Raw genomic sequence first — 25,688 nt, 5'->3', positions numbered from 1 at the left:
TCAACGTCAACCGGTTAACTTTTTTTTTGGTTGTCGGTTAAAAAAAAAAAAAAATCAATCGTTTTGAAGCTGCCGATTTTGGAGCGGAGAACCTGGAATTCCGTGTTGTAAACACTTGGGGCATGCCATACGGTGTAAGGACGACAGCTGACAAATCAGAAACACCCATTCAGTCATGTCCCGCCCTCCTGCCCCAGTTAAAGACAGCTGACAAATCAGAAACACCCATTCAGTCATGTCCCGCCCTCCCGCCCCAGTTAAAGACAGCTGACAAATCAGAAACACCCATTCAGTCATGTCCCGCCCAGCTGCCACTCAGCGAAAGAAAAGTGTAGACACAGGCTTTTTTGCTTACAAATTACTATTCTGTTTTTTTTAAAATTATTATTAGAAGGCACATCGAGTTTAGTCCTGCCTTGGCCAGTGCATTCTGAAAGTATGTTTCAGTCTGTAGCCAACAATGCATGTTATTGCAGATCATATCTCTCCACACAAACTAAAGGCGCAGATGCCGACTTTTTTTTTTGAATCGCGCAGATCCGTTTTTTTTTTGGGGGGGGGGTTGGAGTGTCTGATTGTAATTTCAAGGTGGATTCTGTATTAAAATTACTAAATAGGCGGGTGCCGTTGCAGTCCATGAGGCATGGGGGTTGTGGGAGGAGGGCAGTGGATCGGGGGGCTGCGCGTGTTTGCGCGGAAGCTGCGCAATCAGTTTATTAAACTGTACATTAAATTTTGCGCGGCTTCGGCGCGGGCGTGTGCGGCTTTCTGATTTGCTGTTTTCTTCTCGTGCTTGTACTTCCTGTGTTTCGTGGACTGTGGCGGCATTTGCTTATATGCAGAATTTGCTTTCATGAAGTTGTGGTCGGACGCTCCAACGCCCCCCCTTGGGAAAGGAAGCTCGGATCTGCGCGATTCAGCTGTGGAGAGGGCGGCATCCGCCAAAAGGCGCGCCGTTTGCATCCCTGTAATAATTCCAATTCTAGAATTTTAAACTCATAGGTTAACCGACTTTAACCGGCTAATGAGGCTCGGTGGTCGGCCAAGATTTTTTTTAGTTTTCGCCATCCCTAATCCACACTAGATGCGACTGGTAAAGCCACTCTGCCGTAAGCTGTAATTCACACTACAGTCGGAGAAATCACTTTCATTTTCAGCATCGCTTGAAGTGGCAGTAACAGTTTTGTTCTTTTTGGCTTTCTTTTTAAAAATATCCTGTTTTCTCTTTGGTGGAACTTTAAAAACATTCTCTTCTGAATCTATAAGCATTTCATCAGCAGAGACTGAAAACTGGCTACAGTTAGCGACCGACTCGTTGCTGTTTTGTGAACTGTCTGCGGTCCCAGATTCAGAGCTAGCGTTACCCTCTACAACACACTCGGAAACGGTGAGTTCAGTTTGAGAAGCAGGAATATTAATTCCTGTAGTCTCGTGAGGTTCATCTGCTTCAACGACACCGGGTGAACCAGGTAACTCATTCCCAGTGCTCGGACCAGTCTCCACAGATTGCCCCTCTCCGATGTTTTCATCAGCCTTACCAGCATTTTCCCCTTGTCTGTCTGATTCACCCCCTTTAAAGGGACAAGCTTGCACCAGGTGCCCCGTTTCACCGCAGCCCAAACATTTCACACTAGTTGTTGCATAAACAACGTAGTTAAAATTATCAACATTAACACTCAGCCTTAGATCCAATTTGTCCTTATTATCTTTCAGGATCATGTAGACGAACCGTCTAAAGGACACTACATGTTTAAGCAGCGGAGATTTACTGGCGATAGGAATTTTTTTAAAAGGTGACACCAGTTTGCCATAACGTGATAGCGTTTGTGCTAGAACATCATCCTTAAGAAATGGTGGTACATTCGACAAAACCACCTTTCTAGACGGGGTAGAAAGCAGAAGAACTGAGGTAAAAACACCATCAATAGAGATCTTGCAGTCACGTGACCGGAAAGTACACAACCGCCATCGTGTCGGTCAAAAACACCGCTGAATACTGCTGCACTCGTGTACAGAATGGATCAATTTCAACCGACGGACTACACGGCTCATTTTTCTAATGAACAGATAACTACGGTAGATATATGTCTAAAATAAACGATCTACAGATTTGTGACCCTTATGGCTTTCCGGACGGAGTTTTCATGACCGGATTTTGAACTGCCAGCGGAATACCCGGACGTGTATGATTACCTCATCAACTTTCCCTCGCTGTTCAGTGGTGAAGCACTGCGTGCTTATAAATCTCTGGACAGTTTTCTTTACAGAAATTCAGGATTTGTCAGCGACTCAGATGTGGCATCTTGTAAGCAAGAAAATGATCCTCACTGGATGGGTAAGTCACTTAAGTATTGAGTATAGCACTGACCAGCCGATTATAGAATAAGGTAATTCCAAATCGTCCGTGTTGTTTACATGGATCTGGCGTTGGAGAGGTAGAGGCTTGGCAGTGGAGGTTTGAGTAGCTGTTTTCTGAGCTTAGTCAACAGGCCGGCTCTGCCTGTAGCCTTGCTTTTGCTTCGGCTCCCGGCGCCACCTCCTTCGCTTTGCTTCCGATAACAATCCACGGAGACCCCGCTGGTCTCGCAATCTGGTCTCTCCGGAATGTTTTTTTTTTTTTCTCGTCCGGAATTTTTTTTTTTTTCTCGTCCGGAATGTTGTGCATGCGATGGAAATAGCTACAAACCATCATTTTCTGCTGGAAACCAATGTCCAGTAAGTCCATACGGTTGTAGTGGATATTGAAGTCCGGTACAGACGAACAACACGCAAAAATACACACAAAAAACATAAAAACCGTGCACAGGTAGGGAGAGCTTGTAGCCACAGCCGTTGTAGTAGAATTGTATATAGTAGGGTTTTCCAGAAGAAAAGGTAGAAGTAAAAGCAGAAGTAGAACCAGAAGTAGAAGTAGAAGGCGGAATATGGCGTTTGACCGACATGATGGCGTCTGTCACAATCTGGATCGGCTGTGACGTCACATGCAAGATCTCTATTACCACTCCCCGTTCAACAAGATCATTCGCCATTTCAACATCTCTGAGAAACAGGACAACCGCGTTATTCATGCGGGCTGCCGATAAAATATTGTCATGCCCGACAAGTTCTCCGACAGCTAAACTGCAAACTTCCACGCTGGCAGTCGATACAATTCTAACTGCATGACGCCGCGTAAGATGATCAAGATTATTACCCACACCTGGGACAGCCATACTTCCAACCCAAAGGTGGAGGCAGACGTCCCAGTAAACAAACCCCAAACAACCCCTTGTATTGGTTTTATTATAAAACTAATACAACGTAAACTAGATGTTAAAGCCCTACGATTAAGGTGTTTAAATTTAAAGATAGAAAAATTAGAGAAGAGTTAGAAAAACATGCGCTCCTGGCCCAAAAGCCACTGCTCCACACACTCGCTCACAACGCTCAGCTCCACCCACACACACATGCACACAGACAGAGAGAGAGAGAGAGAGAGAGAGAGAGAAAGGGGGAGAGAGACACAGAGAGAGACAGAGAAAGAGAAAACATGAGGATGCAGTTCACAACCTTGAGTGTATTCCGTTTTATCTTCAGTTCTTTGGTGCTCAGTGCTCTCTGGTTGTTCAAAATCCTTGCGAGTTTCTCATTTTCTTTACGCAGCCAGGCGTCAAACTCTCCCCTGCGAGATTTCCAATCAGGTCTGCGCTCTCTCACCTGTGAGGAATATGAACAGAGTGGAATCAACAGTCCAGGTTACAACAGATTTGCTGTGCAACAACAAATAAGACACAAAGAAAAGAAATGCAAGTTCTATCTTGGGAACATTATGGCTGTGAGGACACTAATAAAAACGTCATCAGTTCGGCTGGAGGCGTCTTCACAAGACCAGGATCCTCACAACTAAATAAAATTCTGAATGAATAAAAGGGACTTCCTGACCTGAGTGATGTCTGTGGAGCCATGAGCTGAAGCGTCCACAATATGTGTAAATGCAGACTGCTGTTTTGGTTGAACATCTGTATTTGAGGGTTTTGCTGTGTCACTTGTATAGTGGCCTTCATTCAGTACTCCAACATCTTCTATCCCAGATGAGTGCTCTTCAACCCATTCCCTCGTTCTCCCTCGATTCCCAGACCCACTTCTCCTGACTGCTCCTGCTTTCTGTTCTCCCGTTCCCTGATATCCTCGTCCAGTGGCAACTTCATCAGCTACGGATGCTGAATGGCCTCTCGGTTCCCCTCTCCAAACTCCTTGGATGTTCTCAGACAGCACCTGATCAGGATATTGGATTCCACGTCGAGGACTGAACTCTCCATCCTCTGTTTGAGACGCATCGTCGTGTTTGGAAATGGATTTCCCGTGTTTGGCAACAGTCTTGAATCCTTCTGAACTTTTGGCCATCCCTGAGCTCTCAGAAAGCCGAAGGTCGTCCTCGAAGCCCGAGTGTCCGTCTGCTCTGACTCGGATTGTGGATCCAACACTTCCATCCAGGAAATCGGCTGCATGGTGTGAGTGTAGTGAAGAGTCGATTTCTCCAGAGGCATTCAGAAGTCTGAAAAAAATAATGGCACATATTTGTTCATGTATATTCAGGTCATACAACCCCAGTTCCAAAAAAGTTGGGAGAGTGTGTAAAACATAAATAAAAAAACAGAATGTGAAGATTTGCAAGTCATGGAAAAACTACACTTCGTTGAAAATAGTACAAAGACAACATATCAAATGTTGAAACTGAGAAATTTTATTGTTTTTTGAAAAATATATGCTCATTTTGAATTTTATGTCAGCAACACATTTCAGGAAAGTTGGGACGGGGCAACAAAAGACTGAAAGTTGTGTAATGCTAAAAAAACCAACCAACCAACCAACCAAACAAACAAACAAACAAAAAAAACCCTACTTTGGTTAACTGGCAACAGGTCAGTAACATGATTGGGTATAAAAAGAGTATCCCAGAGAGGCCAAGTCTCTCAGAAGTAAAGATGGGGAGGGGTTCACCGCTCTGTGAAAGACTGCGTGGGCAAACAGTGCAACAATTTAAGAATAATGTTCCTCAATGTAAAATTGCAAAGAATTTGAGGATCACATCATCGATGGTAGATAATATCATGTCTCTGAAAACAGTTCGTTACTGCATCCACAAACGCAAGTTAAAACCAGATATAAACAATATCCAGAAACACCACCACCTTCTCTGGGCCTGAGCTCTTTTGTGATGGACTGAGGCAAAATGGAAAACTATCCCAAGATCTGACAAATCTCATCTCATTATCTTTAGCCGCTTTATCCTGTTCTACAGGGTCGCAGGCAAGCTGGAGCCTATCCCAGCTAACTACGGGCGAAAGGTGGGGTACACCCTGGACAAGTTGCCAGGTCATCACAGGGCTGACACATAGACACAGACAACCATTCACACTCACACCTACGGTCAATTTAGAGTCACCAGTTAACCTAACCTGCATGTCTTTGGACTGTGGGGGAAACCGGAGCAAACCCACGCGGACACGGGGAGAACATGCAAACTCCGCACAGAAAGGCCCTCGCCGGCCACAGGGCTCAAACCCAGACCTTCTTGCTGTGAGGCGACAGCGCTAACCACTACACCACTGTGCCGCCCCATCTGACGAATCAAAAGTAGAAATTCTTTTTATAAATTATGGACACCACGTCCTCCGGACTAAAGAGGACAGGGACCATCCGGCTTGTTATCAGTGCACAGTTCAAAAGCCAGCATCTGTGATGGTATGAGGGTGCATTAGTGCACATGACATGGGTAGCTTGTACATCTGGGAAGGCATCATTAATGCTAAATGATATATACACATTTCAGAGCAATATGCTGCCATCCAGACAAAATCTTTTTCAGGGAATGCCTTCCTTTTCTCAGCAAGACAATGCCAACCCACTTTCTGCACATATTAAAACTGCATGGCTCCTTAGGAAGACAGTCCAGGTGCTAAACTGGCCTGCCTGCAGTCCAGACCTGTCTCCCATTTAAAAGGTCATAGGCAATGGTCCAAGGTGAAACGTAGAATATCAACTTTATTGTCTAGAAGAATGACCCAAAAAGCGAATTCAATTTTCCTAGTGTTTAATTTGCACCCTAAAATTGAATAAAACGGTTAAAATATACTGTTTTGCCCAATTTCCGAAGGTTTGTTTACATCTTACTTATGCACACTTTCACCGCCAGGGGGCCGTCATCGTGACGTCATTTAAGCCAAACAGACTGGGAACAGCTCTGTGTTTACCTGTGAACCGAGCACACGTGTATGGACTTTGGTCGTGAGAGGTTGTGTAAAATGTCTGAAAGCGATAGCGATTTTGAAGTAAAAACTCGTCTCATCTTCATCCGCTTTATCTGGGGCCAGGTCGCGGAGGCAGCAGTCTGAGCATGGAAGCCCAAACTTCCCTTTCCCCAGACACCTTGGCCAGCTCCTCGGGAAGAACACCGAGGCGCTGGACAACACAGGACAACATCATCCGCAAAAAGCAGAGATGAAATCCTGTGGTTCCCAAACAGGATTCCTTCTGGCCCCTGGCTGCGCCTAGAAATTTTGTCCATAAAAATTATGAACAGAACCGGTGACAAAGGGCAGCCCTGCCGGAGTCCAACATGCACTGGGAACAGGTCTGACTTACTGCCGGCAATGCGAACCAGACTCCTGCTCCGTTTGTACAGGGACTGGACAGCCCTTAGCAAAGAGCCCTGAACCCCATACTCCCGAAGCACCCCCCACAGAATACCACGAGGGACACGGTCGAATGCCTTCTCCAGATCCACAAAGCACATGTGGACTGGTTGGGCAAACTCCCATGAACCCTCGAGCACCCTATGAAGGGTATAGAGCTGGTCCAGTGTTCCACAACGAGGACGAAAACCGCATTGTTCCTCCTGGATCCGAGGTTCGACTATTGGCCAAATTCTCCTCTCCAGTACCCTGGAGTAAACCTTCCCGGGGAGGCTGAGAAGTGTGATTCCCCTATAATTAGAGCACACTCTCCGGTCCCCTTTCTTAAAAAGAGGGACCACCACCCCAGTCTGCCACTCCAGAGGCACTGTCCCTGACCGCCACATGATGCTGCAGAGGCATGTCAGCCAAGACAGTCCCACAACATCCAGAGACTTGAGATACTCAGGGCGGATCTCATCCACCCCCGGTGCCCTGCCAACGGGGGTGGTGGAAGTATTCCTTCCACCACCTGACAATGTCCCCAGTCGAGGTCAACAGCTCCCCACCCGCACTGTAAACAGTGTTGGCAGAGTACTGCTTCCCCCTCCTGAGGTGCCGGACGGTTTGCCAGAATTTCTTCGAGGCCGACCGATAGTCCTCCTCCATGGCCTCACCGAACTCCTCCCAGTTCCGAGTTTTTGCCTCCGCAACTGCCCGAGCTGCAGCACGCCTGGCCTGCCGATACCCGTCAGCTGCCTCCGGAGTCCCGGAGGCCAACATGGCCCGATAGGACTCCTTCTTCAGCTTGACAGCGTCCCTTACTTCCGGTGTCCACCACTGGGTTCAGGATTCCCGCCACGACAGGCACCGGAGACCTTGCGGCCACAGCTCCGAGCAGCTGCGTCTACAATGAAGGTAGAGAACGTGGTCCACTCAGACTCAATGTCCCCTGCCTCCCTCGGAAGCTGGGAGAAGCTCTCCCGGAGGTGGGAGTTAAAGACCTCCCTGACAGAGTGCTTGGCCAGACGTTTCCAACAGACCCTCACCATACGTTTGGGCCTGCCAGGTCTGTCCGGCTTCCTCCTCCGCCAGCGGATCCAACTCACCACCAGGTGGTGATCAGTTGACAGCTCAGCCCCTCTCTTCACCCGAGTGTCCAAGACATAGGGCCGGAGATCCGATGAAACGACAAAGTCGATCATCGACCTCTGACCTAAGGCGTCCTGGTGCCACGTGCACTTATGGACACCCCTATGCTCGAACATAGTGTTCATTATGGACAAACCGTGACTAGCACAGAAGTCCAATAACAAAACACCACTCGGGTTCAGATCGGGGAGGCTGTTCCTCCCAATCACACCCCTCCAGGTGTCACTGTCGTCACCCACGTGAGCGTTGAAGTCCCCCAGTAGAACAATGGAGTCCCCAGTCTGAGCACCTCTCAGTACCTCTCCCAGGGACTCCAAGAAGGCTGGATACTCTATACTGCTATTCGGCCCTCTCCCCGACCTGAAGGCGCAGAAAGGCGAACCTCTCGTTCACTGGGGTAAACTCCAACACATGGCGGCTGAGCTGGGGAGCTATAAGCAAGCCCACACCAGCCCACCGCCTCTCACCATGGGTGACTCCAGAGAAGTGGAGAGTCCAGCCCCTCTTGAGGAGCTGGGTTCCGGAGCCCAAGCTGTGCATAGAGGTGAGCCCGACTATCTCTAGCCGGTACCTCTCAACCTCCCGCACAAGCTCAGGCTCTTTCCCCCCCAGCGAAGTGACATTCCATGTCCCAACAGCTAGCCGCTGTGTTCAGGGATCAGGTCGTCGAGGCCCCTGCCTTCGACTGCCACCTAATCCACACTGCACCAGCCCCCTACGGCTACCTCTGTGGGTGGTGAACCCACAGGAGGTTGGGCCCAAGTCATCGCTTCGGGCTGAGCCCGGCCGGGCCCCATGGGCAAAGGCCCGGCCACCAAGCGCTCGCATACGAGCCCCAACCCCGGGCCTGGCACCAGGGTGGGGCCCCGGCTGCACCATACCGGGCGACATCACAGTCCTTGATTTTATTTTATCCATAAGGGTTCTGGTGAACTGCTCTTGGTCTGGCCTGCCACCTAGGACCTGTCTGCCTTGGGAGACCCTAACAGGGGCGTAATGCCCCCGCCAACATAGCTCCTAGGATCATTCAAGCACACAAACCCCTCCACCACAATAAGGTGGCAGTTCTAGGAGGGGTTGAACTCGCGTTGAAGTAAAAACTCTCCAAATTAAATATCGAGAAGTGAAACCATATATCTATGAACCTATGGCCGTTGCAAAGCAATCGTTGAATGTGGCTCACTGGTTTGACCGTGCGGCCTCGGAATCGGACAGCGACTCGGCCGACTCTGATCGCGGTGACCCTGGACCTCAACAAGACTCGTGCCCAAACGATTTATCCTGGTAGTTATGATAAATTCTTACTTTCATCGTAATAGTAAATAAGAGCCCTTTTGAAGAATAATTAAACCGCCCTCCCTAGTGGATATAGGTAACGATTACTTGACAGTGCGCCGGTAGGCCACATTAGCCTGCCATCCGCGGCATTATACTATTTACGTATAGCCTACTCTAAGCGAGGAAATATCCCTTTGTCTCATTTCCACAATGATTGTACAGGATCCCTCAGGATTCTTGACTTGTCAATTGCAAGCAAAGGTAAAAATGTTTACCTCCAACCTTCTCCTTTTTTGCTTGAGCGTTGCTGGTCCGTTTCTTCTTTGACTGCTTGATTTTGTTTCACACGCACAATCCACTCTCTCTGCCTCATCTCCTCTTCCAGAAAAAAAACAACTCTCTGGCTTCACACGCACAATCCACTTTCTCCGCCTCTTCTCCTTTTTCGGAAAAAGCCAACCCTCTTGCTCTGCCTCTTCTCTTCTTTCGGAAAAAGCCAACCCACTCGCTCCGCCTCTTCTCCTTTTAAGGAAAAAGCCAATCCTCTCGCTCCGCCTCTTCTCCTCTTCCGGAAAAAGCCAATCCACTCTCTCTGCCTCTTCTCCTCTCTCGGAAAAAGGTAAAAACTTCTTCCTGAACCGGTCCCGTTGTTACAGTTCACTGCATAGCAATAAGGCATGTTTTTTCTTTGGAAATTCCCGAACACACGTCTGCACTCAAGCTGAACGGCAATGCAAGTAAACGGAAGTGGACTCAACTCAAGTGGTTTTGGCTTAAATGACACCATGCGCTGAGTGGTCACGAAAATAGCTGAACAGAAATTCGCCGCGATCTGTGCTAACTTATTTTAATTATTACTTATTAACAATACTTCTTGGGACCAGAAGAAAATTACAGAGGGTTTTTTAACATGTAAAGTTTCAAATGTGCATAAAATTAAAACTGTTGCCTATGAGCTTTAAAACATGGCACATTATGAAGCGCAATATATGACTAAGGAGACCCCAAACTGTTGAGCAACTGAAACTGCATATCAGGCAAGAATGGGACAACATTTCTCTTTCAAAACTGCAGCAACTGGTCTCCTCAGTTCCCAAATGTTTACAGCGTGTTGTTAAAAGCAGAGGTGATGCAACACAGTGGTAAACATGCCCCTGTCCCAACTTTTTTGAAAAGTGTAGCTGACATCAGATTCATATACTTTTCAAAAAACGCTAAAATTTCTCAGTTTCAACATGTGATATGTTGTCTTTGTAATATTTTCAATGAAATACAGCATTGCTGGGCGGCACAGTGGTGTAGTGGTTAGCGCTGTCGCCTCACAGCAAGAAGGTTCTGGGTTCGAGCCCCGTGGCCGGCGAGGGCCTTTCTGTACGGAGTTTGCATGTTCTCTCTGTGTCCACATGGGTTTCCTCCGGGTGCTCCAGTTTCCCCCACAGTCCAAAGACATGCAGGTTAGGTTAACTGGTGACTCTAAATTGACCGTAGGTGTGAGTGTGAATGGTTGTCTGTGTCTATGTGTCAGCCCTGTGATGACCTGGCGACTTGTCCAGGGTGTACCCCGCCTTTCGCCCGTAGTCAGCTGGGATAGGCTCCAGCTTGCCTGCGACCCTGTAGAACAGGATAAAGTGGCTAGAGATAATGAGATGAGATGAGATGAGATACAGCATTTCCATGATTTCCAAATCTTCACATTCTGTTTTTATTTACAGTTTACACAATGTCCCAACTTTTTTGGAATTGGGGTTGTACAACAATTACAGTGTATATATAACTAAACACTTATTTTACATTTCAGGAAAACTATTCTTGAGATTTCGATGCACTTAAAAAAAAAAAAAATCGGCAAAATCTTCCCTGTCAAACCAAATACGACAAGAGAGACCTGTTTTCAGGGGTGAAATGTTATGGTTTAACACAGTATCTAGAACAGTGATCACTGACTTCTAAAAATCCCTTCAAAGGACTTTATTTTACAAGCTAGAAGCAGTTTTACTCAAATCTTTACTCTGTAAGCATTGTTGTCATGGCTGCTCATAAATGTAAGATACACTTTGTCAGAAAATGCAGGCAATAGACAGATGTAATCGCTGGAAGAGTTTTATTTAAAACCATGCCAGGAAACAGATCCAAATCAGTGATCAAAAATCAGAGTCAAGGCACAAATAGGATATCAAAAGGCGGAGGCAAAGGGCAAAATACAAAACAGAGTCAGAAACCAGAATATCAACACAAAAGGCTTGCTAATGTGAGACACGAGGTACAGCGCGTATACTTCACAAAGTCTGTGTGCAGTGAGAGTCCTTATAAGTGTGTGCTGTGATCGCACTTGAATCCAGAACAGGTGCATGGTAATTAGTCCTAATGGCACTGCACGTGTGTACGTGAGTAGCAGTTCAAGGTCTGCTGCTGCTGTGCTGCGGACATGACACTGTTGAGGACACACTTCATATCTTGGACCGTCTAAAGTATGGTGAGAAAGCAACGTATTTGTCTGAAGAATATCTCATCTCATCTCATTATCTCTAGCCGCTTTATCCTGTTCTACAGGGTCGCAGGCAAGCTGGAGCCTATCCCAGCTGACTACGGGCGAAAGGCGGGGTACACCCTGGACAAGTCGCCAGGTCATCACAGGGCCAACACATAGACACAGACAAACATTCACACTCACATTCACACCTACGGTCAATTTAGAGTCACCAGTTAACCTAACCTGCATGTCTTTGGACTGTGGGGGAAACCGGAGCACCCGGAGGAAACCCACACGGACACGGGGAGAACATGCAAACTCCGCACAGAAAGGCCCTCGCCGGCCACGGGGCTCGAACCCGGACCTTCTTGCTGTGAGGCGACAGCGCTAACCACTACACCACCGTGCTGCCTCTGAAGAATATGGTATTGAAAAAAATTCAATTTCAACTTTTAAAGCAAAAGAAAAAGAGCTCTGAGACTTCATCCATAACTGCAATCAACATGATGGGCTGAAAATAAAGAAGCTGCAGCAAGCAAACGACGGTGAGTATGACTTATTTCCTTTACTTGGTAAATATGTAAGTGAATTAAGCGTAAATATAAATTAAGCACAGTTGGTCTTGTTTTATGTGAGTATTTGGTATGACCATTTCAGTACTGTGAACTTTTCGGTATAACAAACTATTTGGACATCCCCCAAGGACTCTGTTATTACAGGGTTGCAGTGTACAGTGTCTGGCAAAAGTATTCATCCTCCTTGGTGTTTGTCCTGTTTTGTTGCATTACATGATGGAATTAAAATGGATTTTTGGGGGGTTAGCACCATTTGATTTACACAACATGCCAACAACTTTAAAGCTGCAAATTGCTGTTTTATTGTGACAGAAACAATAATTAAGATATAAAAACAGAAATCTGGAGTGTGCATAGGTATTTCGTATGAAACCCCTAAATAAGAGCTAGTCCAACCAATTCACTTCATAAGTTACATAATTAGTTGATTAAGATCCACCTGTATGTAATCAAAGTGCCACACTATCTGTCACATGATGTCTGTATAAATCAACCTGTTTGTTCTGGAAGGACCCTGACTCTGCAACACTACTAAGCAAGCAACATGAGAACCAAGGAGCACTCCAAACATGTCAGAGCCAAAGTTGTGGAGAAGTATAGCTCAGGGTTGGGTTATAAAAAAATATCCCAAACTTAGAATATCCCACGGAGCACCATTAAATCCATTATAACAAAATGGAAAGAATATGGCACCACTACAAACCTGACAAGAGAAGGCTGCCCACCAAAACTCACAGACCAGGCAAGGAGGGTATTAATCAGAGATGCAACAAAGACACCAAAAATAACACTGAAGGAGCTGCAAAGATCCACAGCGGAGATGGGAGGATCTGTCCAAAAGACCACTTTAAGCCATACACTCCACAGAGCGGGGCTTTTTGGAAGAGTGGCCAGAAAAAAGTAACTGCTTAAGAAAACACGTTTGGAGTTTGCCCAACAGCATGTGGCAGACTCCCCAAACACATGGAAGAAGATTCTCTGGTCCAATGAGACTAAAATTGATCTTATTGACCATCATGGGAAATGCCATGTGTGGCGCAAACCCAATACCTTGAGAACATCATTCCTACAGTGAAGTATGGTGGTGGCAGCATCATGCTGTGGGGATATTTTTCATCTGCAGGGACAGGAAAGCTGGTCAGGACTGAAGGAAAGATGGATGGCACTAAATACAGGGCAATTCTGGAGGAAAACCTGTTTGAGTCAGCCAGAGGTTTGAGACTGGGACGAAGGTTCACATTCCAGCAGGACAATGACCCTAAACATACTGCTAAAGCTACACTGGAGTGGTTTAAAGGGAAAACATTTCAATGTCTTGGAATGGCCGAGTCAAAACCCAGACCTCAATCCAATTGAGAATCTGTGGCATAAGTTGAAGATTGCTGTCCACCAACACAACCCATCTAACCTGAAGGAGTTGGAGCAGTTTTGCCTTGAGGAATGGGCAAAAATCCCAGTGGCTAGATGTGCTAAGCTAATACAGACATACCCCAAGAGACTTGCAGCTGTAACTGCAGTAAAAGGTATTGCAAAGTATTGACTTTGGGGGGGGTGAATACCTATGCACACTCGAGATTTCTGTTTTTTCATCTTAATTATTGTTTGCGTCACAATAAAACAACAATTATCACCTTTAAAGTGGTAGGCATGTTGTGTAAATCAAATAGTGTTAACCCCCCAAAAATCCATTTTAATTCCTGCTTGTAATGTGACTGTGGCAGTGGGGGCGTGGTCAAGCGTCGGTCTGTGAATGGAGGGTGGAGTCAGGGAAGGTAAGTGGCAGAATCACTGCACCTGACGGGAATTAACCTGTTTGTGTGTCTTCCCCAGTGACCGCGCCCTATAAGAGGAGAGGGAGAGCAGAGGAAGGGAGCTCTCTTGACCAGAACACGTGTGTGTTGTGTGTGACTGTGTGAGGTTAAAGCTGAAAAGCTAAAATAAAAGGGTATTGGCGGACTCAGTTCTGGCCTGCTGTGCTTCTGTGCTCCACCCACCTTAACTATTTCTACAGTGGTGCCGAAACCTGGGACGGAGTACAGAAGAGAACAGCCCCATGGAGTCCTCCCCTCTCAAGGACCTGGTCCATGCCCTCGCCTCGGCCCAACAGAGCCAGCACCAGGCGCTGGTCGCCCTCTGGAAGGAGCAGGAACAACGGTTCGAAGCCCTGGTGCTGGCACAGCAGGAAGATCGCCAGGCGTTCCGGCACCTGCTCGCGTCGGCGGGGTCCACCATCTCCACCGCCGCAGACCCTCTCTGCCTCACCCTAACAAAGATGGGTCCGCATGACAACCCCGAAGCCTTCCTCGCTCTTTTTGAGCAGGCAGCAGAGGCATGGGGTTGGCCGGTGGAACAGCGCGCGGCGCGCCTCCTCCCCCTGCTAACAGGCGAGGTGCAGCTGACCATGCTACAGCTCCCCGCCGACAGCCGGTTGGTCTACGCTGACCTCCACAGAGCCATCCTCCAACGTGTGGGGCGGACCCCGGAGCAGCAACAGCAGCGCTTCCGCATGGTGCGCCTGGAGGAGATCGGCAGGCCATTTGCGTTTGGCCAGCAACTCCGGGATGCCTGCCAACGGTAGCTGAGGGCCGACAACCGTGACGCCAAGGGAATCATCGACCTGGTGGCGCTGGAACAATTCATCGCCCGACTTCCGGAAGGAACAGCGGTGTGGGTCCAGTGCCATCGCCCGGCGTCGCTGGCATCGAGCTGGCAGAGGACCATATGGTGACTGTTCCGACAGCAAGACAGCGTGTCTCCTCTTCTCCCCTCTCTTCTCTCCCCTTCTGTTTCTCGTCCTCACCCCATTCCCGCACCGCGGAGGCAAGGGCCAGCTCCACCCCAGCTGGCCCATCGCACCCACGGTGCCCTACCGTTTCCTACTTCCATGTCTGTGTCTCCCCCCCCTCAGGTGAGTGAGCTCCGGAACACCGGTGCAGAGAGAGAGCCTGGGCTGGTTTGCTGGCACTGCAGGGAGCCGGGGCACCTCCAGCATCAGTGCTCGGCAATGGAGGTGGGCATGGTGGTCTGGATCCCCGATGCGCCGGGGACCACCCTCGATCGGGCCGGAGCGTATCGCATACCGGTGAGTATCCAAGGGGATACGTATCAGGCTTTGGTGGACTCCGGCTGTAATCAGACCTCCATCCACCGAAGCCTGGTGCAAGACGAGGCATTCGGGACAGCACAATTGGTGAAGGTGTTGTGTGTGCACGGGGATGTTCACAACTACCCTTTAGTGTCGGTCCACATTCTGTTTCGAGGGGAGAAATTTAGAGTACAGGCGGCGGTTAATCCTCGCTTTACCCACTCAATAATTCTGGGGACTGATTGACCGGGATTTAGGGAATTAATGGCACATTTAGTAAAGAGTGGGGCCTGCCATAATTTAGTGGGGGGAGGTTCCGGTGTGGCATTGGCGGGAGCAGCTGTCACAGAGCCGTCTACGTCATCACCGCATCAGAGTGAGGAGCAGCAGGCTCCTCCTCCCTCTCTCGGGGAATCCCTCGCGGATTTCCCGTTAGAGCAGTCGCGAGACAAAACTCTGTGGCATGCGTTTGACCAAGTGAGAGTAATCGATGGTCAAATGCTCCAGCCAAACGCCACCCCGTCCTTCCCCTATTTCTCCATTATTAAGGATAGATTATACCGAGTGACGCAGGACACTCAGACTAAGGAACCGATAACACAGCTTTTGATCCCAAAGAGCCGCCAGGAATTTATATTCCAGGCAGCTCACTTTAATCCCATGGCCAGACACTTGGGGCAGGATAAGACGCTAGCCCGAATAATGGCCCGGTTCTATTGGCCAGGGATTCGCGGCGATGTCCATAGGTGGTCTACGGCGTGCCGCGAATGCCAGTTAGTAAATCTCGTGGCCATTCCAAAAGCACCTTTGCACCCTCTGCCATTAATCGAGACCCCATTCAAAAGAATTGGGATGGATCTCGTCAGGCCATTACATCGATCAACACGAGGATATCGCTTTATTTTAGTTCTGGTGGACTATGCAACGTGATATCTGGAAGCAGTGCCTCTTCGCAATACCTCAGCACGTAGTATTGCAGAAGCACTCTTCCGCATCATCTCCCGAGTTGGAATCCCCAAAGAGATTCTGACTGATCAAGGCACTATGTTTATGTCACGCACACTGCGCGAACTGTATGGGTTACTGGGAATTAAACCTATCCGCACCAGCGTTTATCACCCACAAACGGATGGCTTAGTCGAACGGTTCAGTCGCACCCTCAAGAACATAATTAAAAAATTTGTAAGCGAGGATGCACGCAACTGGGATAAATGGCTCGAACCCCAGTTATTCGCAGTGCAAGAGGTCCCAGAAGCCTCCACGGGGTTCTCCCCGTTCGAATTATTATGCTGGCGTAAGCCGCGTGGCATTCTAGATGTGCTGCGTGAAATTTGGGAGGAGGAACCTTCAACAAGCAAAAATGAAATTCAATACATTATCGACCTGTGTGCCAAACTCCACACACTCACGCATCTAACCCAGGAGAATTTGCGGCAGGCCCAAGAACGTCAAGTCCGTCTGTACGACAGGGGCACGCGCCTTAGGGAATTCACACCGGGAGATAAAGTACTCATGTTGTTGCCCACATCGAGCTCCAAATTGATCGTCAGGTGGCAAGGACCCTTTGAGGTCACATGGCGAGTCAGGGACGTCAACTATGAGGCGAGGCGAACGGACAGGGGTGGGGCGTTACAGATTTACCACCTCAATCTGTTAAAACTTTGGAACAAGGAGGTCCCCGTGGCGTTGGTGTCGGTGGTTCCAGAGAAGGCGGAGCTGGGGCCGGGGGTTCAAAAGGGAAAATTGACATCGCCCACTGCTCCGGTCCCCTGTGGAGACCACCTCTCCCTGACCCAACTCATGGAGGTCGCCCAGTTGCAGACAGAATTTTCTGACATCTTCTCACCCCTGCCTGGCCGCACCCACCTCATAGAACACCACATTGAGATGCCCCTGGGGTAGTAGTGCACAGCCACCCTTACAGACTGCCCCAACACAAGAAAAAGGTGGTTCGGGAAGAACTTGAGGCCATGCTCAAAATGAGCATCATCGAGGAGTCCCACAGTGACTGGAGCAGCCTGGTGGTCTTGGTTCCCAAGGCCGACGGGTCGGTCCGATTCTGTGTGGACTACAGAAAAGTCAACGTGGTGTCTAAATTTGATGCGTACCCAATGCCTCGTATTGACGAGTTGCTCAATCGACTAGGCACGGCTCGTTTTTATTCGACACTGGATTTGACAAAGTGATATTTGCAGATCCCCTTGACTCCACTATCCCGAGAGAAAACAGCCTTTTCCACACTGTTTGGCTTACACCAGTTCGTCACACTTCCTTTTGGGCTGTTTGGGGCGCCCGCTACGTTCCAGCGGCTTATGGATAGGGTCCTCCGCCCCCATGCCACCTATGCAGCCGCATACGTGGATGACATCATTATTTATAGTAATGACTGGCCGCGGCACCAAGAACACCTAAGGGCCGTCCTTAGGTCGCTGAGGCGAGCGGGTCTCACAGCCAACCCGAAGAAGTGTGCGATTGGGCGGGTGGAAGTACGGTATCTGGGCTTCCACTTGGGCAATGGGCAGGTGCGTCCCCAAATCAATAAGGCAGCAGCGATTGCGGCCTGCCCGAGGCCCAAGACCAAAAAGGGGGTGAGACAGTTCCTGGGGGTGGCTGGCTACTATCGTAGATTTATACCTAGTTATTCGGATGTCACCAGCCCGCTGACTGATCTCACTAAAAAGGGGGCACCAGATCCGGTCAAGTGGATGGAGCAATGCCAGCGGGCTTTCTCTAAGGTAAAGGCTGCACTGTGTGGGGGGCCACTGTTACACTCCCCTGACTTTTCTCTCCCCTTTGTTTTGCAGACGGATGCGTTGGACAGAGGGCTGGGGGCTGTTCTGTCCCAGGAGGTGGAGGGGGAGGACCGTCCAGTGCTGTACATCAGTCGGAAGCTGTCGGTGCGCGAGGGCAGGTACAGCACCATAGAAAAGGAATGCCTCGCCATCAAGTGGGCGGTCCTTGCCCTCCGCTACTACCTGCTGGGGCACCCTTTCACCCTCTGGTCAGACCACGTGCCCCTGCAGTGGCTCCACCACATGAAGGATGCCAACGCGCGGATCACCCATTGGTATCTGGCACTCCAGCCGTTTAAGTTCGAGGTGGTCCACAGGCCGGGGGCGCAGATGGTCGTGGCAGATTTCCTCTCCCGTCAAGGGGGGGGGAGTCAGCTGCAGGCCAGACGGCTCCCCGGCCTGAGTCGGGCGGTGGGGGTATGTGGCAGCAGGGGCGTGGTCAAGCGTCGGTCTGTGAATGGAGGGCAGAGTCAGGGAAGGTAAGTGGCAGAATCACTGCACCTGACGGGAATTAACCTGTGTTTGTGTGTCTTCCCCAGTGACCGCACCCTATAAGAGGAGAGGGAGAGCAGAGGAAGGGAGCTCTCTCAACCAGAACACATGTGTGTTGTGTGTGACTGTGTGAGGTTAAAGCTGAAAAGCTAAAATAAAAGGGTATTGGCGAACTCAGTTCTGGCCTGCCGTGCTTCTGTGCTCCACCCACCTTAACTATTTCTACAGTGACAAAACAGGACAAACACCAAGGGGATGAATACTTTTGCAAGACACTGTATCTGTTATATCTAAAGCCTGTGTTGGTCAAGAAAAAAGTGGTGAATGTTTACATAAAATTCACTTGTATAGGCAAGGTTTTAAGAATAAAACAATTGGTTCCCCTGACAGCGAGCCGTCAGTTTGTCATTTTAAAATGAGCCCAGGCTTATGCCACAAATCCAGAAGCCACAGTCCAGCTTGTTTCTAGCCCTTTGGTGACTGACCCCTTGAAAATGGTTCCTCCAGGAACCATGACGTTTCAGTTGTCAAGACAACGGAAAAACTAAAATACAAATACAAATACAAGAGCATTTTGTTTTGTGCACAAGAGCATTGTGACGTATCTTTCTGTTTTTGTATTTTAGTTTTTCCGTTGTCTTGACAACTGAAACGTCATCGTTCCTGGAGGAACCATTTTCAAGGGGTCAGTCACCAAAGGGCTAGTTCTTTTCTGTTCAATAATTCGATAGAATTCCTTAATAGAATAAAATATTGATATAAAATCTCACTGCAGAATAAAGGTTTGGAAAAAAATTTTATGTTTTAAAGCTATAAATTATGCACTTACAAAAGGTGTTAATCCCAGCCCTTTTTTTTTTTTTGAGTTACAGGTTTCTCCAGAAAATCTTAAGTAGGCAGCTAAAAAAACGTAGTAGGTGGCTCTAGAATTTGTGGCAGCTTTGCTACCATAGCACGCTAATGCAAACGGGTTTTGGGGGCATGCCCCCCAGAAAGTTTTGAAATTTACATGCCCTCTCGTGGCTTCTGGTGCATTATCAGCTCATAAATTACTAACCATTTCCCTGTAAAATACTTACAAAATATGTATGAAATTTCTCTCCAGATGTTTGTGTGCTTGGCTTTCTCAGTTACCCTCTGTAGTATGCTGCCTGGCTTTGTAACATAACTACATACACTACGGTGTGGTCATGTGGTCCAGCTCAGCCAATCAGAGTGTGAGAATCAATCAATAAATATGGCGTTGCTTCCGGTCATGCTCGACTCGAATCAAAGACAATTTCGTGAAATAATTGGATTTGCAGAAAATTACGGGCAGCAGAGACGATATAAATCGCTTGAACATTGAAAGGCAAAGTTTTTTTTTTTTCTGGGCTCGAGTAGCCGGCGCAGACCATCTGTGTAGGCGGAGAAAAACGCCGGTCGCCGGTGCTTGTGGACATCTCTGAAGTTACTTAACTAATTAAGTTATTAATCTGGAGTTAATATCTTGTAATACAAGTTATTTATACTGTCAGAGAAATGTATCAATCTTTGGTAAATTCTTGATTTTTAAGAATTTGAGACATGAATTGCTAAATAAATGTGAGCGATAAGCTAAATCTGGTCATTATTATAGACTAAGCAGGCTCACTTTAACCTTAACACCAAATTTGAGCCTTGTATCTTTATAAATATATACTCAGCAAAAATAAAAACTTGACACTCATTATTTTTCAAATAGTGTTTAGAAACTTTTCTTGAAAGAGTTCTTGTTGTGATTATGGTTAAATGCATTGTCAAGGGCATTACGTCACACATTCATTCTACTGGTCGGGCCTACGTAGCACGTGCGAGAGCACTGCACGCTAAAAATCACATTTCCACGTGACACAAGTGACGTGACCTATTGATACAGGTGCAATTGATCTCACGGTAGCAGAGTAGAGTGTCATCTCAGAAAAACAAGGTTTTATGGTTAATTATTTGTTAATTTGCAATGCCACGACTGTCAAACATTCAGCGTGAACGTGCCATTGGCATGCTGAATACGGGAACATCCGTCACTGACGTTGCGAGGGTTATGGGATGCAGTCGACAGACCATTCATAATCTCCAGACACGTCTCCATCAAACTGGCACCACAGCCGACCGTAAGGAACCCTCCACAGAACTTGCAGGAGCTTGGTGCCATGTTGGTACAAATATGGCGGCGCATTCCCCAAGCTGTGTTCAGACGCATCATCCAATCCATGAGGAGACGTTGTATCGCAGTTGTGAACGCCCATGGAGGACACACCCGATATTGATATGATTTCATTAAGTTGTGACTCACAGTTTTTGATCATGGACATTGTCGTCGCATTTCCGGTGGAACCGATTCCATGACAAACATGATCTGTATGCTATAGCATCTTTAATGACAAGATAATTCAATACAATCGTTATTTCAAACCTATTTTCCAAAATGTTCAAATTATTGACTTTGAAACGAGTGTAAAGTTTTTATTTTTGTTGAGGATATTTTTAATCAAGTGATACAAAGTCCACATTTTGGTCAAGGTCATCGGTCAAAATAACATATTTTCCTCTATAACTCAAAAATGGTTGCTGATAAACAAATGGTTTACTATTATGAGCATATAGGAACTCCCATATGGTCTTTCATTTGGTACCATGATCTTTGACCTGGAGTGACCCTGAAAGGTCAAACTCAAGGTTATGGATTTTCAGAGGGTGATGACTTGAAAATGGCTGATGGTAGACAGATATTTACTATTATCAACTTATAGGAAGTCCCATATGGGCTTTCATTTGGCACCATGATCTTTGACCTTGAGTGACCTTGAAAGGTCAAACTCAAGGTCATGGATTTTCATAGGACTATAACCTGACAGCTGATGATTGAGAAATATTACCATTATCAACATACAGTGGTATGCAAAAGTTTGGGCAACCCGGTCAAAATTAGTGTTACTGTGAACAGTTAAGCAAGTTGAAGATGAAATGAACTCCAAAAGGCATAAAGTTAAAGATGAAACACACTTTTCAACATTTTAAGCAATATCGGTGTATTATTTTGGTTTTGTACAATTTTAGAGTGAAAAAAGGAAAGGAGTAACTTGCAAAAGTATGGGAACCCTGGGAGATTTAAGCACTCAGATCACTTTGACCAAGGTCTAGGGCTTGTTCACCACTCATCGTTAGGAAAGGCCAGGTGATGCAAATTTCAAAGCTTTATAAATATCCAGGCTCCTCTAACCTAGTGCCAAAAATCCGCAGCCATGGGTTCTTCTAAGCAGCTTCCTACCACTCTGAAAATGAAAATGGTTGAGGCCCACAAAGCAGGAGAAGGCTATAAGAAGATAGCAAAACGTTTTCAGGTTGCCATTTACTCAGTTCGAAATGTAATTAAAAAATGGCAGTTAACAGGAACAGTGGAGGTCAAGATAAGGTCTGGAAGACCAGGAAAAATTTCAGAGAGAGCTGCTCGTAGGATTGCTAGAAAGGCAAATCAGAACCCCCACTTGACTGCAAAAGACCTTCAGGAAGATTTAGCAGACTCTGGAGTTGTGGTATATTGTTCTACTGTTCAGCGACACCTGCACAAATATGGCCTTCATGGAAGAGTCATCAGAAGAAAACCTCTCCTGCATCCTCATCACAAAATTCAGTGTCAGAAGTTTGCAAAAAAACATCGAAACAAGCCTGATGCATTTTGGAAACAAGTCCTGTGGACCGAAGAGGTTAAAATGGAACTCTTTGGCAGCAACAAGCAAAGGTATATTTGGAGAAAAAAGGGCACAGAATTTCATGAAAAGAACACCTCTCCAACCGATAAGCATGGGGTTGGATCAATCATGCTTTGGGGTTGTGTTGTAGTCAATGGCACAGGGAACATTTTACGGGTAGAGGGAAGAATGGATTCAATGAAATTCCAGCAAATTCTGGAAGCAAACATAACCCCATCTGTAAAAAAGCTGAAGTTGAAAAGAGGATGGCTTCTACAAATGGATAATAATCCTAAACATACCTCAAAATTCACAATAGACTACCTCAAGAGGCGCAAGCTGAAGGTTTTACCATGGCCCTCACAGTCCCCTGATCTGAACATCATTGAAAATCTGTGGATAGACCTCAAAAAAGCAGTGCATGCAAGACGGCCCAGGAATCTCTCAGAACTGAAAGTTTTGCAAGGAAGAATGGATGAAAATTCCTCAAACAAGAATTGAAAGACTCTTGGCTGGCTACAAAAAGTGTTTACAAGCTGTGATACTTGCCAAAGGGGGTGCTACTAGGTACTAACCATGCAGGGTGCCCAAACTTTTGCTTCGGGCCCTTTTCCTTTTTTTTGTCATTTTGAAAATGTAAAAGATGAAAATAAAAAATTGTTTTTGCTTAAGATATAAACTGGGAATGAGTCATCTTTAACTGTATGCCTTTTGGAGATCATTTCATCTTCAACTTGCTTAACTGTTCACAGTAACAGTAATTTTGACCAGGGGTGCCCAAACTTTTGCATACCACTATACTGTATAGGTATAAAATAAGTGCTGCTGGGTGAGGTTTGTTTTGCCTGGCAATACTTGTTTTTGTGAACATTTTTCCGTTTGGCAAAACTGACTTAGAAGGGTTTTTGACTCGAAATATTTTCAAAAGCTTTCATCCTAAGTGGCTGAAAAACAATAGGCTTCAACTACTTACCAATGTGCACCAATATAATCAATTTAAAAACTGCAAATTATGTAGTGAAAAAATTAATGACTTCTGAAATTCCTACCAGAGCCAATGTTGTCTATTTCCGAAAGAGATGAAAAAGTGTTTCATGCACTTATAAAAGCCCTTGCATTTGTTTATTATTCAAGACAGAGGCACAGAATTGCTAGAAGTTCACACTGGCACTAGGTCATATTGCTAAAAAGGTTATTAAAAGGCCTGTGCAACCTTTACTTTTGCAGATATGGAGTCACAAAATGTGCACTTTCAGCTCTGACGACTGCTGAATTTTGGGGTTCCCCCTAAACCCCGTATCTCAAACATCGTTAAAGATAATGGCTTGAAATGATCTGTGTTTATTTGCTTTATATGCCTTCTTGAGAAGTGAAAAAATTGCTTCTAATACCATTTTAAAATTTTGACTGTCGGTATACAATCATTATATTATATAGCAGGGTTAAATATCTCATCTCATCTCATTATCTCTAGCCGCTTTATCCTGTTCTACAGGGTCGCAGGCAAGCTGGAGCCTATCCCAGCTGACTACGGGAGAAAGGCGGGGTACACCCTGGACAAGTCGCCAGGTCATCACAGGGCTGACACATAGACACAGACAACCATTCACACTCACACCTACGGTCAATTTAGAGTCACCAGTTAACCTAACCTGCATGTCTTTGGACTGTGGGAGAAACCGGAGCACCCGGAGGAAACCCACGCGGACACGGGGAGAACATGCAAACTCCACACAGAAAGGCCCTCGCCGGCCACGGGGCTCGAACCCGGACCTTCTTGCTGTGAGGCGACAGTGCTAACCACTACACCACCGTGCCGCCCCGGGTTAAATATCATTCTAAATAAATGTAGGATGTGGAAAAGGTCAAGATGATGATTCAAGAGGATTATGGCCTGAGGAGAGATACTGTGCAGCTTTGGTTTTCCCTGGATACGAGTTCAGCTAATTTCATATTTCAGCTATTTGACCATCCTATTTTATAATATCTGATTCACCTGTATTCGAATCCGTTAGAAACCGAAGTGTTTCAACATCCATCCTCAATACAGTCAGGTGCTATAATATACACTCACCAGCCGCTTTATTAGGAACACCCATCCACCTGCTGGTTTATGCAGGTATCTAATCAGCTGATCCCTTGACAGCAGCACGATGCATCAAATCATGCAGATACAAATCAAGAGCTTCAGTTAATGTTCACTTCAAACATCAGAATAGGAAAAATTGTGATCTCAAAGTGTGACTTTCTTTCACTGTGGCATGGGTGTTGGTTTGAGCCAGATAGACTGGTTTGAGTATTTCAGAAACTACTGATCTCCTGGGGTTTTCACACACAACAGTCTCTAGAGTTTACACAGAATGGTGCAAAAAAACAAAAAACACAGAGTGAGTGACAGTTCTGTGGGTGGAAACAAACGCCTTGTTGATAAGAGAGGTCAGAGGAAAATGGCCAGATTGAGCAGTTCAAACTGCCAGGAAGGATATAGTAACTCATAGAATCACTCTTTACAACTGTGGTGAGCAGAAAAGCATCTCAGCGTGCAACAGCAGAAGACCACATTGGGTTCCACTCCTGCAGCCAAGAACCGCAATCTTAGAATCAAGAACAAGTTCCTATTAAATTAGCCGGTGAGTTTATATAGCACTATTACCCACAATCCCATGCAGAGATTCCCAAGGTCTCACCTGTACAGGTTCAGACTGAGTGCATGGAGAGCCATCCAGGACTCCCGTAGGCGCCTGAGGTCACGCTGAATATGAACTTTGCCCTCCTCTGAGGTTTTCAGCAGCACGGCATGACCCTGTGCTTCAGTCCTGTGCAGCTGCAGCTCCTTTTCTGGAAACTCACCCAGCGCCCTCTAAAGGGACCAGAGAGAAACAACAGAGAAACTGAGTATGAAGGAATTTATATTCTGTAGTGTACATTTATGTATATGTGTTTGTGTGTATATATATATATATATATATATATATATATATAATGTTATTTACCAGCTGGGAGGTCAGTATTGTGAAATACTGTGACTGAGGTCTTGAAAGTACTGACCGAGGCCCTTTGGGCCAAGGTCAGTATTCAAGGCCGAGGTCACGGTATTTCACCATACGGACCCACCTTAAGCTGGTAAATAATATAGAAATTTTTTTCTTTACCAAATTCTAACAGAAAATGAGGGCGCCCGAAAAGGAAAACCGAGCCGAGGCGAGTCGCCACTTTGAATCCTCATTCACGGCTGTAATGCAAATTGCTTCCTTCTCGGTATACAAGTGCACTTCCATGGCAGGAAAAAAACTACATTTTGCCACCTATGTAGTGCCCTATTTATACAAATAGGAGTCATTCAGGATTCAGCCATGTTTTTGCTCGGCATTAGTTAGAGGTTTTTAGCTTTCTCCTGAAATGTTTTATTTCTTCTTCCTCAGGGTAGTAAAACTCGTTTTCGCTGTGAACACTGGCATTATCACTATCCATGATGTAAAAT

At 46.7% G+C, this 25,688-nt stretch overlaps 1 protein-coding gene across 2 annotated transcripts in view; it reads right to left on the bottom strand.

Moving 5' to 3' along the window:
* syne3 (spectrin repeat containing, nuclear envelope family member 3) overlaps nucleotides 1-25,688 on the bottom strand; it is a 118,525-nt gene that overhangs the window by 23,283 nt on the left and 69,554 nt on the right. For both annotated transcript variants that reach the window (XM_060933694.1, XM_060933695.1), the window contains exons 13-15: nucleotides 24,895-25,067; nucleotides 3,922-4,534; nucleotides 3,550-3,696 (exon numbers count right to left, since the gene is read on the bottom strand). In XM_060933694.1, the coding sequence (XP_060789677.1) occupies nucleotides 3,550-3,696; nucleotides 3,922-4,534; nucleotides 24,895-25,067 (933 nt within the window). The remainder of the gene's footprint in view (nucleotides 1-3,549; nucleotides 3,697-3,921; nucleotides 4,535-24,894; nucleotides 25,068-25,688) is intronic.

The sequence above is a fragment of the Neoarius graeffei genome, chromosome 11, assembly GCF_027579695.1.
Source record: "Neoarius graeffei isolate fNeoGra1 chromosome 11, fNeoGra1.pri, whole genome shotgun sequence".
Taxonomy (NCBI): Eukaryota; Metazoa; Chordata; class Actinopteri; order Siluriformes; family Ariidae; genus Neoarius; species Neoarius graeffei.
This window is presented reverse-complemented; position numbering and strand designations above follow the sequence as displayed.